Source organism: Cornus florida, unplaced genomic scaffold (assembly GCF_030987335.1).
Source record: "Cornus florida cultivar Cherokee Brave unplaced genomic scaffold, ASM3098733v1 CherokeeBrave_3.0.0_Hap2_Chr01, whole genome shotgun sequence".
In the NCBI taxonomy this organism is placed as follows: Eukaryota; Viridiplantae; Streptophyta; class Magnoliopsida; order Cornales; family Cornaceae; genus Cornus; species Cornus florida.
The window spans coordinates 113,832,148-113,851,527 of NW_026775571.1; the positions used below are offsets into that span (position 1 = coordinate 113,832,148).

The following is a 19,380-nucleotide window of genomic DNA, read 5'->3' on the forward strand; positions in this document are numbered from 1 at the left end:
TTTTTCTTCATGTTTTGCCAATACAGAAGGCACAATACCAAAAAAGAACAAAAAAAAGAAGAAAAAAAAAAAAAAAAAAAACTACAACTATTGCTTCTGTCCTGCAAATTTTGTATCCATGAAAATCAAACAGAAACTTTGAGAAGATTCATGTACTCGTTTCTCTCCTCTCTGTCAGTTTTTTTTTTTTTTCCTCTAAATATATTTTCATTCGGTAAGAGATTAGTGTGTCTTGTTCTGGCAACTCTTGTGCATATTTACTTACCGTAAAAAAAAAAAAAAAATAAATAAATAAATAACTCTTTTGCATATTTTTCATATGGGACTGTACAGATTTCTTTTTGAAATTTTTATGATTGAGAATTCTAGATGCCAAGAAGAGAATAGTAGGTGATCTTTAAAAAAGAGTGAGGATAAGAAGATATTTATATTGGTTCTCTCCTTTGGTGATATAATCTTACATGATTATTGGGTCTTCTCTCTAGAATGGAGGTATAATCTTACATGAATTTTGGATCTTCTCTCTAAAATACTTTGGATATGTGTATACGTTCTATCCAAACGTTTGGGCCCAATCTCAGATAAGAATTAATCTCTTAGGGGTTCATTATAAAGGAGAAATTTGACCATTAGATTTTGAGAAAGGGGAAAGATAAGAAGAATTGACGAAGAATAGGAGAGAGAAACGAAGAGGAAGAGAGAGAAAAAGGAATTAGTATCTTACGCGTAATGAAATTGTCTGATGTGGCTATGGCCAGGTTCAGTATTCCTTTCGGTAGAAATGTTCAGTTTCTCTATCACTCCTCATATATATATATATATATATATATATATATATATACAACCACTATATTCTAATTTTAAGTAGGATGCATTATATCAATTAAAAAGCCTCACTGAATTCTAAGCATGAACTAATTTTTATTGATTGGCAATAAATATATTGTTCTTGTGCTAGTTTTTACTTGTGTAATTACCTCCAGCATCCCCAAAAATAAGTTTAAGCACATAAAAAATAAAAAATAAAAAAAATTGGTTCTAGAGAAGATCGATGGAGAAACCATAAGGAAAATGCAGAAATTAAGCTAAATGATTTGGTGTTACACAGTAGTCATGCCATGCGAAAATTATAAATCCTCCCATATCATTGTGTTACAGCCCTTGGTACGCATAATTCCGCATTAGTAATGCTTAAAGTGATGATGTGGGTCAGGTCCTCCGGGACTGGTTCGTTCTGGATGCTCATTGTTATTACTAAAATCCTTCACTCTAAATTGTACCTCAAATGCCTCTCTGGCGATCCCGATCGGCTTGAGTGGGCGAGCTGCTGCTGCTGCTACTACAAATGAAAGCAATATCAGCATAAGACACATTAAGAACTTCATTAAGCTAGCCATTCTCCTGTCAAAGTCTTACTCTATTAGCTACGTACAAACTGTATTAAGTGATCAAAACCTAGAAGTTTTTGGTATGTATAGACCTTTGCATGGTCTGTCTTTAGACACTGCCCTTAAAATATAATGGAAAGAGCTAGAGTGATTCAAACGGCACAATCTTCTTTTTGTCTTCTAATGTAAAGTGGTTAGTGATTAGTGGTGGCACGTGCGTGTGTGTGTGTATATATATATATTCAACTTTATCTCATATAAAGATACTTGAAAACTAGTCAATTCTATGCAATTACTTCGTGCAAATACTTAAAAATCAAGTTAAAGCTTTAATTTCATACCAGTTACATGGTGGTGGATAAACTTAGGACCACCATTGATCAAATCAAGTGGAGATTGAGAAGGATAACTACCAAAATGGGACAGTTGATGACACGTCTGGACACAAAATTTACAGCAAATGATGATTCATTATCCAAGATATGCTGATGCAAAGATGAAAAGCTATTGGATGGACAGCATACTTATTGCACACAAAAATCTACCATCATTCTCATCCGTAATTTTATCTCACGTGGATAAGCCAAGCATGAATAGGGTAAAGCTTCTTTCGTATTAATTAATTAAATTAATGAATACAAAAAGTATGCCTTTTAATTTATTTTTGTCATTCCTAACTAGTGTGATAAGAACAATGTCACAACCAGCCTTTACTGTGTCATTTCACTAGAAAAAAGTGCTATATGGAAACAAAAATCTAACTCTATTCATTTGTTTTCTAGCTCAGAGTTGCATAGATGGCCTTGGAGTATTAACGGTTTATTGGTAATGCGCCTTAAAAACTAGAGGCAAGAAAAAACTACCGATCTTCTTCCATATCAAGCAACTTAAAGGTCATTATCCACTGGAAAGCAATATATGATTGACGACAAATGTTTATAAATTTTATTCTAACTGTGGCCATTTTGTGGGCGGATGTTTATGAGCGTGTACAGGTGGCACCAGTATGTTATTATACTGGGCGAGCTACCCGTGCACTATTTCACATTGCTTGGGTGTGGATGGATTAAATGCTATATGTAGATTCAACATACTTTTATGACACAACGCGTTTTAAAGTTGTTATAACCGTGAACCAATTATCCCTAAAAGTCTCTAGTCGGGGAAGCAAAAATAGATAACATTGTGTCTGGTTAGGGTGAGGCTTATGCACGGTGTGTGTAGTAAAATCTCTGTAGAAGGAAAGTTTCCTATCACCTATAGGTTACACAGCATAGATCCTTCACAGCATGAGAACTTAAAGTGGATTTTTCTGAGAACTCGTGAAGTTTCTTAAAAGCTAATCCCTCCTTCCAACATGCATAAATGCATATATATACGAGGAGAGGTGATTATCAACTATTTCATCCCATAATTAATAAAAGGAAAGACGATTTAGTGACTAAATATGGGTCGGCATGCACATAAACAAGGCATAATTTAAGAATACATATAAAGTATTCAACAGCAAAATTTGGATTAGTTCTTGATCAATAGAGCAAGATAAGTACATTATTTTTTACTAAACAACACATAAATTGATGTACTTAGACATATGTGTTGAACATGTTTGAACTAGGATGTAAATCGAATCAGTCCATCTTGGTTTCATGTTGTCTTCGGAAGACGTAAACTATACGCTGGAGTGGAGCCACTAATAATTGGAGTTTTCACCTCAAATCATGGTGCAAGTTTGGAATAAATTTTGAGAAATCAAAACATGCCCTTCTTATCTTAAGGATAAGAGTGGGATAATTCTTATTTAGGGAAAGTGGAATATTTTACACGGGTCGTTTTTAGGACCGACTTTGTGGGATTAAGTGGTGGAAAGGATTTGAAATGAGATGTTTGGTAGGAAATGGTAATGTAGGTGTTTGGTAGGAAATGGTAATGTAGGTATATAAAGGATAATACTTGCCTACTCATGTGTGAGTAAGATGTTCAAACTTACTCTGATGTGGCGCAAAATTAGTTAAACACGTGTCACTACAATATAATATAATAAAAATAAAAAGATTTGAGAGGTTATTTTGATTAAACCCAATTTGATCAAAATCTTGGATCCCTGTCTCTCACGCTAAAACATTTTAATTGAGTGTACTTTAGAAAAAAATAATTGATAAGTATATATAAGAACAATTGATAAGTATATATCAGGATTACACATTAAACTATGAAAGATAAAAGTCAAAACTTTCAGTATTAGCATATCAGGGTTTCAGCGGAGTAGTTTGAGAGAGAGAAAGAGAGACAGTTAAATTAGGATTTGATTTGCATCCTTTTGAGTTGACCAGATAAGCAATCAATTTTTTTAATTTTTATTATTTTTTATTTTAAGAACACTTGTCAAATTACTTTTGCGTCACATCAAGTGTAAGCATAAACTTAAGGCAAGTATTGTCCTATTATAACGATCTTCACCAATTCCATCTTGCTTGTGAAAATTAAAAGTCGATCTGCCTAAAAAAAAAATTTATATTATATTATATATATATATATATATTTGGAGATTTTTGCTTTATTAACTGAAGAAATTAACATAAACAAATTTAGTAACCAATGCACGCATATTTAAACAGATGATTAGCTATAAGGTAAGTTTATACCGATCTATAATGCAAAGTTTGCAAAAACTTAAGTTGCTAACGAATTGAAACAAGTTTTTTGTCTTGCAAGATATATATATATATATATATATATATATATATATATATATATATATATATATAATGTATCGCGCTATTAAAGTTTCAATCACTATGTACAATCACTATATATATCAAATTGTATATATATTATACATATATATCACATTGCATCTTGATCTCTAACACATAGATATTTAAGATTGTATCCCCTATATATAATTAGATTAACATTTGTTCATTGATATAAGGGTTAATTACAATGACACCCCCTGAGGTTTGTCATATTGACAGCCATATACAACATAACCCCTTTTTGAACAAAGACACCCCCTAAGTTTGCAAACTTGAACAATGACACCCCATTTTAAAAAAACGGAGCCAAACACATCCTTAAGTGATATGAAATGTCTAATATGCCATACGATATATTTTAATCCTCACCTAAAATGACCAAACTACCCTCTCATCTCCTCTCTATCTGTCGTTTCTCTTTCTGTCCAACTTGACCAAACACAGCCTTATAATTGAATAAAATATTTGACAAAAAAATGTGCTCCATAGATGTCCACCCAAAATGCACAGACGGTGAGGACGGGCTGGTTCGGGCAAGGTGGTGCCGGCGATGGGCTGTGGAGAGGACTCAACCGTGATGGTCTGGTTCACGACGAGATGGCAGCGGCGGTGGACTCGGTCTTGGATGATAGCGAAGGCGGCTTGCGGCTGTGGAGAAGGCGACGACCGTGGAGCAGTCGGCCGTGAAGAAGAAGATCGGTTTTGATGGAGGCGGCTGCGAGCTTGGTTTTGATGGCAGCCGACTCGGATGGTGGGGAGATGGGGACGGCAGACAGTTGGGCCGTGGGCGACGGCCTGGTTCAACTCAGAATGGCGATGGGCTTGTGAACCCCGACGTGGAGATGGGCTGGCTGTGACGGCGATGGGTTGGTTGCGGCTTCGGCTGTGAGCTTGCGGATGATGGTAGCGAGCTCTCTCAAACCCTGTACTTTCTCTCTCTCTAACCTCTCTATGCTCCAAGCAAACAACGGCAAGAATGGAATGCGCCGGAAAATATGGAGTTCTTCCTACCCATCCACCATCATCACCACACACGCACCACCCTATTATCTTTTTTGCAATTTTTTTTTCCACCCAAACCCTAGCTCCATCTATCTTCAAATTGACTCAATAATCTACATGACACTAACTGAAAAATTGGGGCTTTGTTTCTAATCATCAAATAGACCATATATGACTCAAGGAGGGTAGTAGATTGCGGCTGTGGATGGCTCGGATGAGGGTGACAGCGGGACGGTGAGGAGCTCGGCTGTGGGCTATGCCGGCTTTGATGCTCGATGGGGAAGAAAGGCTCACAGGAATGGGAAGATGGAAAATTTGGAAGAAGGGATTTTTTGATTGAGGGTAATTTGGTCATTTTACATGGTCAAAGGGTAAACATGTACTTTCATCATGCTTAGGGTATCATTGTTCAAGTTTGCAAACTTGAAGGGTGTCTTTGTCTAAAAAACGGTTAAATTGTATATAGCTGTCAATAGGGCAAACCTCAGGGGGTGTCGTTGTAATTAACCCTTGATATAATGATCAAAACTAATGATTGATGTGACTCCATAAATAAAAATATAGAGAGAATTTAAAGAAAAATTGCAAAACATTGAAAAATTAAAAAATATTGTAATTTTGTTCTAAATTTTGTACCAATCAAATTCTTCTATTTGAGTGCCATGAAAAATACTGTCAAAACGAAAAAGAAGAAAAACTGAAAAGATAAAAGGAAATAAGTTATGAAAAAAAAAAAAAAAAAAAAATTTGAAGTATTTGATGAAAACAAACATGAATAATAATGATTAGTTGAAATTTTATAAACGTTTAGATCGATCGATTTTAAATCGGAATGTTAAATTGTCAAAATATCATTTCCCTATTTTTTTTTACCAAATCCTATAATTTCTCTATCAGTACACATTAACGATTTTATTCATGAGTATGTTTATGGTAATATTGTTTATTTATATCTCTAGCTCACAATAAAAAACTATATCTATATTTGAAATTTTTTAACATTAAACTCACTGTAGCTGAAGTTACACTATTCATCTATTTATAAACATCACCCCCAGTATCAAATCTCTATTCATCTATTTATAAACATCACCCCAGTATCAAATCTCTAGAATTCCACCTGTATCAAATCTCTAGAATTCTCGATCCGAGATCTTTAGAGAGCATTCCAGAAATTTAGAATTTATAACTCATAGTAGAATCTATCCATAATAATAGAATCCACAATTATCTTCTATTTTCTAAATGATTTTATAATATTCTATTGAACTTTAGACAATATAAAGACAATATGAACTAGTAGCCACCATTTAATGTCAGGTGTGTCGAGCTGTGGCCAAAACTTCACCTACTTTTGGACTAATGATATTTTAAGGAAGTTTAATATATTTTCAGAAACCTACAAATGACTTCTGAAAAATCAAAATTAATTGATGACACCTAATAAAAAATTAGAAAATCCAAATTTTCAGTCAATTGTCTTCTCCAGTCTCAAATAGCATAATCTCTCGAGTATTTTAACCCTACTTATTATCCCAGTCATGCTTATAGCATGAAATGAAATGAAACAAGCTTAAGTATCAAATTTTATACTAATTTATTATTATTAAATTTTACAAAAAGATTTTTTTTGGTTAATGACATTTAATTAGGTTTTTGATAGGGTTTGATTAGAAAAAAAAAAAAAAAAAAAAAAAAAAAAAATTCAAAATAATATATAATAACAGCATTTACGAGAAGGGAAAAAAAAGTTTGACAGATTTTTTGTTTTTATTTAACCATTACTCCTTATTAAATTAGATGTAGGTATGAAAAACTTTTCACACTTTTAAAGAGATCAAAGTAATAAAGGTCAAACGCTATATATGTGTGATAATTTGTCCAAATAGTAAGGAACGTCAGTGTAATTTACCCAATATTTATTTATGGGTCCAAAAAAATGGCCCTGGCCCATTGGGAGGCCCAAGCCCGTGGAGCCATATACAAGATTGCCCCCACTGATTTTTTATTTTTTATTTTAAATAATATATCCTATTAATTTACATTTTTGATATATACACCTACAAAATTACAATATCGCACTATCCCCTCACACAATTTTCTGATTCCGTCTTGCATGGCACTACTCAATCCGGTCCCATACGATAATGGAACAAGCCTGAGTAGTGTTTTTTACCTAATGGAAAATAAAAATGAGTGCATAAGCTACTGTTAGTCCAAGGACCAGCCGTTAAAAAGACAAAGCAAGTGTGATCGGGCTTGTGTGCATATAACATAAGGCGAAGGGGTCTCTATTCCTTGAAGATAGAAGAGAAAAGGCTTGTAACTAGCCATCTCCCTCCTCTCTGTTACCCGCCTCCGTGTCCCAGTATAATTATCATTCAATAAGTTGCTCCAGTCTAGTCTTAATTGGAATCCAAGCATCAGATAGAGTACAATAAAATATTCGTGAACTTACTAGTCACGTCCTACAACTTCATAAAAAGGCTTTCCTTTTAGGCCTACTTTGTTGAAGATTGAATGACTTTCTTTCTTCAGATTGAAATGGAATTCTAAATTATCCTAGTGGGGAGGCGCTCCCATTCTGTTAGAAAGGGAAATCAGATCCTTGTTTCTACTGGAATATAATGACCAATGGCAGACACATGCTATTGACTCATCAGGGGGGAGATCGCGTAAACCTAAATGTCGTATATACGGAAGAGTTCTTTCTGACTTCTTTGTCTGCCTGTTGTAGCTTGTGGCTTTCTTTGTTGGCTTAACCCCCTCCTCTTTCCGTGTGCTCTTACCGAAGTGAGCAAATTGCATGTAGAGATCCGTAGGGGCTTATAGTTTACTTGGTTGAAACGTACCGCTCATAACAGTTATATTGTAGGTTCGAGCCCTACTAAGCCTACCACCCCCCTCTCTTCACCTGATTCAATGAATGTCGATGCAAAATAGATTCCATGGCTGGTTTAGCTTGACTTCTCTTTCACTCAATTCCTCATGAGCTTCTTCTTCTAAGAAGCACCTTTCAGCCGATCTCAATCCCTAGAAAATGGATCACTGAGTCAAGCACGACAGGCACACTTGCTATATCTCCACCTACTGGGCGAATCTCACAAGCTATAGCTACGGGTGGTTTCAAAGGAAGTGTCAAACTTCTTTCTTCAACTTCTGCTACAAAGCCATTCGCGGGGGCTTCGAAGGCATAGCAATGGCCAGTTACTCGAGAAATGCTAACACGTCTAAACCAAAGACTACTGATCCCGCATCTGGCCTTAGCGACCTACTCCCTTGCACTATTTTCAAATTTGCTCTTAGTGCGTGGCTTTCGTGTGGTTGCCAAATAGTCGACATTGCCCTACTGGAAAGAGTTTTCAGTGTAAGATAAAGCTAAAGCTTGCAAAGAAGCCGACTCCCTTGACTCTCGTAATGTTTGCAACGAATGGTGAGCTTCAGATTCGCTTCTCCCATCGTATAGTGTTCTGATCTTTTCTTGATTCTCATTCTTTGAAATTCTCTTACAATAATTCAATTCACATGGTTTGGCTGGCTTCATCAACTCCACGAAGGGTATCGAGAAACTTCCTTTGAATCTTTCTGGTTCAAGTCCCTAAAAAGGCAAAAGTGGTCAATGGTTGTAAAACTTTTCCAACAGATTGCATCACTCAACACCAAAGCTTTATAGTGGTATCTCCTCTACGGATGATGATGGTTCTAGTTTCTAAAGGAACAAAATGGTGTGTAAGTGGTATATGTTTCTTGCATGAAAAGATAAATAAAATTTGCATCAACTTTATATAAATTGGCTACTAAGTAGAATACTTTGCCAATACTCTATATCATCATTTATTAGGGCATCTTAAAGGAGGGTCGGGATCAGTTACTTATTTCTATGGCTGCAACTTGGGCGAGCTAACCCAGCCCAGCCCAACCCCAACCCAGAAATTTTGAAATTTGGACATCCAATTCACAAATCGGGTTTATGTTCGGGTTGAGTTTTGTCAAAACCCAAACATATTCGGGTTGGGCTCGGGCTCAGTCGAACCTAACCCAACCCAAAACCCAAAATAAAAAAATAAAAAAAAAAAAAATTTCTCCTCTCTCTCTCTCTCAACCGCCATCCCCGCCACCGCCGTTGTCCCAGAAATAGAAGTACAGAAATAAAAATTTTCTTGTAGACATAATTGATACAAAAAAAAAAAAAAAAAACACATAAATAGAAGTATAGAAATAAAAATATATATTTTTGTTTTGCTGAAATAAAATGTAGAATACGGTGATTACCTCAAAATGCAATGCAATTTTTGTTACTTCATAATGAAAAATTAAGTAAAATTATATAAAAAAAGATCATAAAAAATTTCACCAAATAGGATTTAGTTAGCAAAACAAGAATTACAGATCTTGATTAGTTGAGTTAGAGAAAAAAATTAAGACAAAACCCACACATACAGCAGTTGCAGAGAGGGGGGGCAAGCTTGAGAGTTCAAAGACAGCTGCGAACGACGAACCTGAACCGGAACAGCGGGCGATGGAAACTGAAAGATATGGGTTTTGATTTTTTGAACAATCTGAAATGATATGCCAATCTGGGTTTTGATTTTTTGAACAATCTAAAATGATAAGCCGATGGGTTTTGAACTTTTGATTATTGCAGACAGATAGATGAAACTGAAATATTGGTTTTGAACTTTTGATTCTTGCAGACAGATAGATGAAACTGAAATATGGGTTTTGAACTTCTGATTCTTGCAGATTTTGTAGTTTGCAGTTGGAAAGAGAGAGAGGGCAAGTTCAAAGGGAATAGAGATGGAGGCGATAGAGGCTGAAATGATTTGCCCTAAAAATATTTTGTTTTTTTATAATAATATAATCAAATATATATAATATATATAAAATAATATATTATATTATATTATATATATATAAATTTCTGAAAAAAAAAAAATTAAAAAACTTAACCCGTCAACCTGACCCAACCCGCCCGAAAATATTCGGTCCGGATTATGACCATAACCCATGTTGCATACAATTCGGGCTAGCCCAACCCAACCCGATTCGGGTTGAGGTTGGGTTGGGACTGGGCTGGGTTGGGCCAGCCCAAGTTGCAGCCCTACTTATTTCCCATCACCAGCAAAAAAAAATTAAAAATGTAAATCATGCACAGACAAATGATACTGCAACATTACCTTGGGGCTTCACCAAGTTATCTGATATTCATGTCACAACTCAAATTTACATTATGATAAAATGTGCTTTTCCATTGCATGGCAATAAAGGACCATCCGATCCCCTAACGCTGAAATGTTTATTTTTCAGAGTCTATGTCTCTGGCCCCCAACTAGGTAGAATGTGGAGCTCATATGCCTCTTTTGGGAGAGTAGATTACTAGTGCACAGCAGCAATGCCAGCAAATGGAAGACCAGTCTATGGACCAACGCAAATCCAATGTGAAGAACTAGAAAACACTTCATTATAACTGGGAAAGCTCTTTCTAAAATTATTATACAACCTGAAAGTATGAATCTGCATGAGGACAAATCTGAAGCATTAACATTTTGTGAGGTGGATTCTTTTGAGCAGAAACTGGGAGCAAACTTTAGATGGGTCTTCGATTAGTTTGATCTTGACCTGATTTAGTAAGCATCCTTATTCTGCATACATAGTACGGAGAACTAAGAAAATGGACGGATAACCGAAGGTCGAGTGAAGAAAGAGAGAGAGAGAGAGAGTGTGTGTGTAACTACTAACTGGTCACATTGTCTAAGCCTTAGTTTGATCATAAACCCAACCATATGCAAGTAACTATGTTGGCTATGTCCTCTCATCTAGAAAATGGCAATTGTAGTTCAACTTAGTAATAATAAATCTGATGCATTAGAGAGCTTTCATGTCCCTGTGTCCAATCAAAACAGGTTAAAAGAAATGCAAAGGCCAATAGTTTATAGCATTAAAGGGAATTCAAAACATGGACATCACTTTTTAAAAAAATTATCTTATTCATAGTTCAACTGCATAAAACAGAAACGGAGAAAATGAAATATTCCTATTGTCCACAATATAACAGGAAATAGAACAAATAGCTGTCCCTGAAAAAGGCATAGACTAAGAAATCATCAACTGAAATGAAGCACAAACACTGGAATACATAACGAGGAAGTTTAAAGAAAACTACATTAAAATGCTCAAATGCAGACAGTGTGTGTGTGAGAGAGAGAGAAAGAGAGAGTACCATTATATGATAAACTGCTGTTATAGCTACTCATGTTCACATGTGATTCTCCTAGGACATCAGTTGGGCAGCAAACTTCTTAACCATGCGGATGTTTTCATGATGAAGGAATATCCAAGTTCATATATAAAACTTTCCAAATAAAGCAACATGTAAAAGCAAAGATAGTTTAGAAGGATATCTTCTCTTCATAGATTGGATGGTTGAGCATCAGAAGGTTATTGTTGTTTACAATAGCACGAACTAAAATTTCTTTAGCCTCCTCGCCTTTCTTTTTCAGCATGCTGCAGATCTGCAGAAACAATAGCATCCTCGCCATGATGTCTAGTTTTCTCTTTTTTTAATTCCACGTCTATGGATAATTAGAATGCATAATTTTTTGGAAGGACTGTGCAACTCATTCTATCAAAATATTGTAGAAGCTTAAAAGAATTACTACTGTTCCAGGGCATTGTAAAGAAAGGACCTTAGAGAATAACAGAGTACATAACAGTGATAACCCTCAAACTAACAAGAACTTCTCCTTTAGGTGTTATAGTTATTCTGCATTATACATTCAAGTTCACGATTCTCTGGTCACTTGACATATTTTGAGATCAAATGTAACCATTATTTGCTTTATAAAGCACTAATACTTAGCAGCAAATGGAGTTCATACTTACATCATCAAGCTCCTTTGTACAGGCCTCTGCCTTTTCAACATTGCCATCATTTTCTATTTCTGAGGATATCTCTAGTTCTGTCATGTTCATCTTCGGTGAAATATCAACTGCAGAGATCTGGCAATCATTATAAACATCTTCTGTGTTAACATGAGTCAGAGTCTTATGGTTGTAGACCTAGATGTATAAAAATAAAAAATAAATAAAAAATAAAATACTAATTTTCTGAATGTTATAACTTCATCCTTCTATAGGTCTCCGTAAATTCTTAAGCAGCCATCTTAAATGAAAAAGGACAACAGCTTCTTAGCTAAGCTACCTGCTTGCCAACAACTCTTTCCGAGGGTTCACTAAAATTTCTGAAGATTTCAAAGAGAAAACATATATAAGTGCAGTTAACATCACAGAAAAATAAGTTTAACCAAATAAATAGCCAAAATTATTATGGGACCTGCTTTCAGGAGGTGACTCTGAGAGACGTTTCGAGGGATTTAAGGTCAGAAAATCTGCATTTGGTTCCTACAAAATATATTATTATATACAACAGCAATGTATCAAATGACTTTCATATAATATTATTACCTATTGTCCTGTCATAAACAAAACTGCATTTTGGGGGAAAAGCAAAAACACAGAAGTATTAAAGGAGAAAAAAAAACAACCTCAGGTGTTTTCCGCTTCAGAGACGGGATTGGTGGTGTTTGCTTCCCAGAGCCAACAGAATGGGCCCCCTTGAAAGTTATATTTCCTTTTAATTCCATGTTGTTATCAGAATTTTTCAAGGATTTAATTTCTTTCTGACTTGTAGAACTTGGATCATGACTTGTTCCCATAGTCCTATATTAGGAGACATGGTCATTATAGAGATCACCCACAAAATCTACACAGATAATATGCACCAAAGAAGATGAATCAATTGCAAAATTAGCATGCTACCTTGAAATCTTCAAACTTGAGAGACCAGGTGTCCTCCTATCAACTTTTAAAGGAGAGGTTATATTCCCTTCATCACAAACTTTATTCAAGTTCTTAACAGACACCATGCTAGAAACCTGAAGTCTGGGATTTATATAATTCTGCGTGATAGATTTATTCGTCTTCTCAATTGAGCTGGGAGGATTTACCTCAGAGCTGCATCAGAACAGGTCCTTGATGCTTATTTGTACAATACAATGTTCCCCAAAATGTCACATGTATCAATTGAGAAATATATGACTATTTCTAGCAGATAACATAACCAGATGAACTAGTCACAGAACATACTATAATATACGATAAAATGTCATAGTCAATGCAGACATCTGTTTATGTTACCTAGAATTTATTATTAAGAACGAGGATATCAAATGGTTAGCTCTAAGATGAGAAGAAAAATTGTGAAGAAAATGAATAACAGTTATGAGGAAACTGCAGATAACAACAGTCATATCATCCCCCAGAATGGCATTTCTCACAAACATCACTATCTGAAACCTAAAATTTTTTTGTTCATTAGTAAGATCCTGAGAGGATATTCAGATTGACAAGAATAATGTTCCACGGATCTAGTCGTCTCTGACAAAGAAGCTTACCATAAGTCAACAATGTAAAGAATTAGTTTAAATGTCTCACCTGGAAGTATCAAGATCTTTACTGTTCTTTTCACTTTCACCTGAAACAGGTTTTCCTTTTGCTACTTCTCCATCAAGTGGCCTTGAAGAACCAATCAACTTAATCCTGTTTTGTGCACCATCAGCGTTGAAGGACTCTCTGCTAGAGATTATATGACACTCTGTCATTAGAAAACTAACAATGCAACTTCTTGCATTATTCCTAGACTTCCATAATCCAACCCCATATTTGTCAAGCAACAAAAGTCTAACAAAATTAAAGTGTAAAACCTTGATATAGAATGCAAATTGGTACAAAACCCTCACCTGATACTCTTGAGGCCCTTAATACTATTTCCACTTTCGGAATGAACAGGTTCACCTTTGTTTAGTTCTCGAGAATGTGACCATGGAATACCAGTCAAGTTCCTCCCATTTTCTCCATCTTTAGCATCAACACCTTCTCTATAGAAAACTATAAGGAACATTGCACCATTAAAACACTAACTGAGTCACCACTATGAAACAATAGCTCACCTTCTTTCATCTGTAGGATTTAGTTGCACACCAAATCTTTTGCTGCCAAATGAGGTATGTTTTGTCTGAGTTGATAATGCCTGCGGCGGCAGGGATTTAGTTTCATCTGATTTCTTGAAAAACTTTGACCGGATAACACCAGTGTCTTCTGCTTTCACTGAAATCAACTTATTGACCATGGTTCCACTGCATCAAATGAATAAATTCACATGCCATGGCATTTACCAAAGTTCTTCACCAGAATTTACAGTCACGCTGATGGCACACAGTATGCCCTTATTTCAATAAATTCCATCTAATATTAGTCTGACTAAAAACAATAGTGATAATTATGACTTAAAACAGGTATAAATGCATCTATATATTTTTTTAGTTCAGATAATCCATATATTCTAGTCCAACAAAAAAATTATAGTCTATTCCCCATCACCATAATTTGTTTCAAACATAGCTTGTCTACAAAATTGCATCAATAGAGCAAGGCAATTGATCGACTGACCAGCTCAATGGGGCCAAAAGGAGCTTTGAATTTGAATTCTGTTTTTCTCTGTTGATCACTGAGTCATGCAGTGATTCCTTTGAGACACATGTGAAGGAAGTATCTTCAAAAACTGAATCAGCCTGAGCTGGTTCAGCGTCAACTATACTGCCTGTTGGAGCATGATCTTCAATCCCAAACCTATTCCTTTCACCATCATTGCTCAGTGATCTTGCCATATGTTGTGGAGGGGGGTTCTCCAACTGCAATTTTTCTTGTTTAGATCCCAACCCAGCTACCAATTTGCCATTAACATTCTGTTCTCCATCTGAGCTGGTACTCACTTTTTTTACCAGAGAACTAACTTCCCCCTCTAATTCTGAGCCAGTATCTCGAGTTGACTCGTGGCCAGATGCAGATTGGGCAGAAATATCCTGGGTCTTTTCCAGAACATATGGTTCTGGGGGAATTGTCTCATCTGAGCAGTGATTTTCTTGGTCTTTTTCTTGTGTCCTGGTAGTACTAGTTTTCTCTGAGGAAGTTCTTGCTCTCTGTGATGCAACTAGATTTCCTACAGTTGCAGATTTTGGAGGGCAATTGTAATGTGCCACTGATTTCGAAGGGCAATCCTCACTTATGGGATCAAGATCCCCATGACCTCCAGGCAGAGTCTCAATCTTTGAAGTGGTCACACCCCCTGATACCGGAAGCTTTGAGGATACATCATCTACTATTGCACCAATTTCTTCATTCAGGTGGATTGCAGAACCTTGGAACTCACTTCTATTTGAAGCTCCTTTGCTATCTTGGTTTTCTTTAGATATTTTTTCTTCTTTCATTAGGTTTGGCCCAAAACCAAAACTATCCAACCTGAATTGATGAAAAAAATGAGTCGGATATGGTATACTGAAAATTAGATTGTGAGTTTATTAAGATATAGACTGTTACAAAATTCCAAGCCGCATAATTATTAAATGAAGAGATCAGAAGGAGCCTCAAAAAAAATTTACACACTTACTCATTAAAATCAAAAGAGAAGGTCATGCGATCTTGTTTGCCTTGGTGATTTCCAGTGGCAGATTCACCTTTAGATCTTTCCTTTCCAGTTTTGTTCAACGGGGAAGAGATATCAAGATCTGACATGTCTACTTTGAATGATGAAATCTTGTCAAAATCACCATCAAGACCAAAATCCATATCCCTAGAAAAAATAATAGCTTCATGAGTGTTTCAGGCGATGATAATTTAACGCAATAATCAATAAAATTGTTGTAGCACCACCAAGGCCTGTGGCCTAATAGAATCTCCTCTCCTTTTAGAGTGAAGGTAAAGGGTTCAAGTCTCCCCAATAGCATTGTGGGAGTTCTTTGCCAGGAAAAAAACAAGAAGAAAGAAGAATACAATTGTTGTAGTAGAAAATTAGTTTCGTTCCAAAGTCACATCCCTATGCATGAAAGTAACTGGTGATCAGCATGTAGCACGTCATTCAACAAGGGCATACAGCGTGTAAAACTGTGCAGAAGGAAGTGACAGTAAGCCTACCACAAATTTTCAGGTAGTTGATGCATCAAAAGCTGAGAATTTAACCAAAAGAAACCAAGCCAGTGTCACTTGCCACAGAATCAAGATATTACAGATGATATATCACCTTCAGAAAGGTCCTTATCCAGTTTTTATACATGCTGTACTGGGAGAGATGGAATGGTTATAGACATAAAGTTCTGGAATTATTTGTACAACATGGTTACTTCAAACCCAAACCAGTATTTTTTTTTTTTCCTAAGCATGCTTATATTAACCAACCAAAACAGCAACCAACAAGGAGGAACACCTCCCAGCTACAAGCAAATTAAAAACACCCACTTTCAAAAGTTGGCAAGCAGGAAAAGAAATAAGAAAAAATGCATAAAGGGAAACGCAGAACAAAGAGAAAAGAAAGGCAACTCCCAACCAAACCAACAAAGATGAACAACATCAACCCAAACTAGTATTAGCTCGAGCATTTTGCCTTTAAACCAACAATGGCCCTTTCTTTTAAATATTTTTCATCAAAATCAAAATAATTCAAGGTTTTTAATGGCACTTACAATTTGTCAAAATTGAATGTCTTTTTCTTTCCTTTGGTTACGGTGTTAAAGTCAAAATCCATGGCGTCATCTTCTGCCACAGACATTGATTTCCAGGAGCTAAGAAAGTCCTTCCCAATTTCCATATCTGCTTCAAGTATATGTAGAAACTCATTAGTTGATTATCTTCTACTCGAGAAATGACTAAAATTTGAAAAAAAATAAAAAATTGAATCTGTTACATTGCAGCATGTGAACGCAATATGCAGCAAATATTGAAGGTATGCTGTACAAATTACTGAGATCTACTTTTTAGCTATACATCTCATTTGTGCATTTCAACTATTTTTTACTCCTTACTTCCTTGAATATTGTCCTTGCTGCTCCATATCCTTTTTAGGTATTCCATCTAAACAGTAGCACTCTAAAATTATCATCTACCTCAAAATTTGAATGACCTCAAAATTTGGCAATGCAACTGTGAGACAGATATGTGAATGATCTCCATTATTTTTCTATTGTATAACTATTATTTCCATAGCAAGGATCCTAGATACACTAAATTGACAATAATTATTGGTTAGGAGACTAAAGGGCTATGAGCATAATACCCAGAAGTGAATCTTTCTCTTTTGAATTGACAGATGAAGAAGCTCCCTTCTGAGATTCTGCCATCAGCAATGATAGATTGAACTAATACTTTAGTCCTGCAAACATTAAGGAAACTGTCAAACATGTAGTAATTTTACAAGGTTCAAAAAATCCACCCCCCCCCCCCCCCCCCCCCCAAAACCCCAAATTTTATTTCTATATTATCAACTTGTTCTGAAAGCATAACATCATAAGAGAAATAGAAGATCTTATCACCGTGTAATTGCACAAGCACAATCATATGAGTGCCTATTTTACAGCGTTTAATTGCACGAGGTTAGACAGGCCTATGAGCAGGGGTGAGCCAGAAATTTTTAGTTGCGGGGCCAAATTTGTATTAAGAAAGTATAGAGTTTTCTTTACAACATAATTTTTGAAAAGTAGATCTAAGATTATTTATAGATTAAAAATATTCCATAAATTACTAACTGTATGAAATGAGAAAAATAATCTGACAGGGGTTATGTTTAACAATAGAAATTTCCTTCAAAAGTGGACTCCCAAAAATAAGAGCTAAATGACAAAAGTAGATAACAAAAACTTTTTGGAAGGGCCACATATTTAATCTTTCTAATATTTTGATACTCACTAGGTAAGGACCTGTGTTTTATGATTTTCCATCAATTATTCTCCACATAGTTATGCCCGACTCTAAAAAACCAATTAGGAGGTGAGCAGAGACGTCGAATATTTTGGGGAGTCGTATTACCTTGTAGTTTAGCATATAATAAATTGACCGTCTTTATGACAGATAACAAGATAGCAACTGATAGAAAGTAGAAATTGCAAAAGCAAGTCTAAGTTGAATCGTTCATAGTACTGAACCTAGCATGAGTAAAAATGTGGCACATATTGTTATTACAGTGATCAAACTTCTTATTTTGGTATTATTAAAAACTATTACATCACCTCAGGAAAAGCCAATAATTTCTCCTATTTCAAACACGGTAGCTTAAACTTACCTAAATTATGATCCCTACTGGTTTACTACACACGCTGAATCATGACAATTCCTCCTCCATTGCAGTTGCTCAAACAAAAGAAACCGTAAAACAACTCAAAAAGTTGAGCCTGATACAGCTAGATAACTTAGTTGAGCCATGTTTTATTGCCAAATAATAAAATTAATTTCCTTACAATAATGATGGCCGTCAAAAGGATAGATTCTTAATTTTGACCAATGATTTATATCGATCTATCATATCTCTGGATCTCAGAAACAATATCTATTATGCTGGTTACTGGAAAAGAAAGGCCAAATTAAACTAATATTTAGAAACATTCAATGAAAACTCACCAGTAGAGATCAAATGTAAAAAGTAAATTGTAGCATCGAGGCAACGAACTTTATTTCAAGCATTTCTCTAAGATCAACAGACAGAGGCATTACGAATCTATATAACCTAAGTTTTCAAACAAAAAAAAAATTATCGAACTGAAATTTTCAAAGATTTGAAGTGCGAACTTACAAAGTTTCTAAAATTTCATGATAAAACGAACGGGATTCGAAATTAAAATGATAAGAACATATATATTTGTGTATGCATATTATAACCTAAGTTTTCAAAAAAAAAAAAAAAAAAAAAAAATTACCGAACTGAAATTTTCAAAGATTCAGCGAATTGACAAAATTTCTAAAATTTCATCAAATTCGAACGGGCTTCGAAATTAAAATGATAAGAACAGTGATATTCGTCTATGCATATTATAACCTAAGTTTAAAAAAATAAATAAAAAAAATACTACCGAACTGAAATTTTCAAAGATTTGAAGTGCGAACTGACAAAGTTTTTTAAATTTCATGAAAATTCGAACGGGCTTCGAAATTAAAATGAAAAGAACAGAGATATTCGTACACTCACAGAGAACTTCGCCTGGATTTGGTGTGAATCGTGAGAATCGAGACTGATTACTTTAGAGGAAACGGAGAGAAACTCCTCATTCAGACGGAGAAATGGCCTTCCGAAAAGGTACTTGTCTCTGATATGTTCGAACTTCGAATGCGTCCTTTATATATAGTGCATAGTG

General features: G+C 35.3%; 1 protein-coding gene across 11 annotated transcripts; it reads right to left on the reverse strand.

Annotated features, from left to right (window-relative positions):
• Window positions 1-948: 948 nt before the first annotated feature.
• On the reverse strand, window positions 949-19,345 carry LOC132315407 (uncharacterized protein At4g18490). Of its 11 annotated transcripts, none has more exons than XM_059813898.1 (17): window positions 19,215-19,345; window positions 18,650-18,716; window positions 17,313-17,408; window positions 16,723-16,849; window positions 15,654-15,836; window positions 14,657-15,505; window positions 14,158-14,343; window positions 13,948-14,085; window positions 13,643-13,783; window positions 12,968-13,162; window positions 12,694-12,868; window positions 12,483-12,550; window positions 12,351-12,390; window positions 12,032-12,148; window positions 11,549-11,661; window positions 11,370-11,460; window positions 10,282-10,791 (listed from the first exon to the last, which is right to left on the reverse strand). In XM_059813898.1, exons 3-16 carry the CDS (start codon window positions 17,374-17,376, stop codon window positions 11,421-11,423), a joined length of 2,436 nt encoding a protein of 811 aa, XP_059669881.1. In that variant the 5' UTR covers window positions 17,377-17,408; window positions 18,650-18,716; window positions 19,215-19,345; the 3' UTR covers window positions 10,282-10,791; window positions 11,370-11,420. The 11 variants fall into 11 exon arrangements, with proteins under 11 accessions (XP_059669885.1, XP_059669881.1, XP_059669878.1 ...); XM_059813895.1 differs by having other exon boundaries at window positions 18,650-18,755; XM_059813896.1 differs by having other exon boundaries at window positions 17,313-17,426; window positions 18,650-18,755.
• Between the last annotated feature and the right edge of the window lie 35 nt (window positions 19,346-19,380).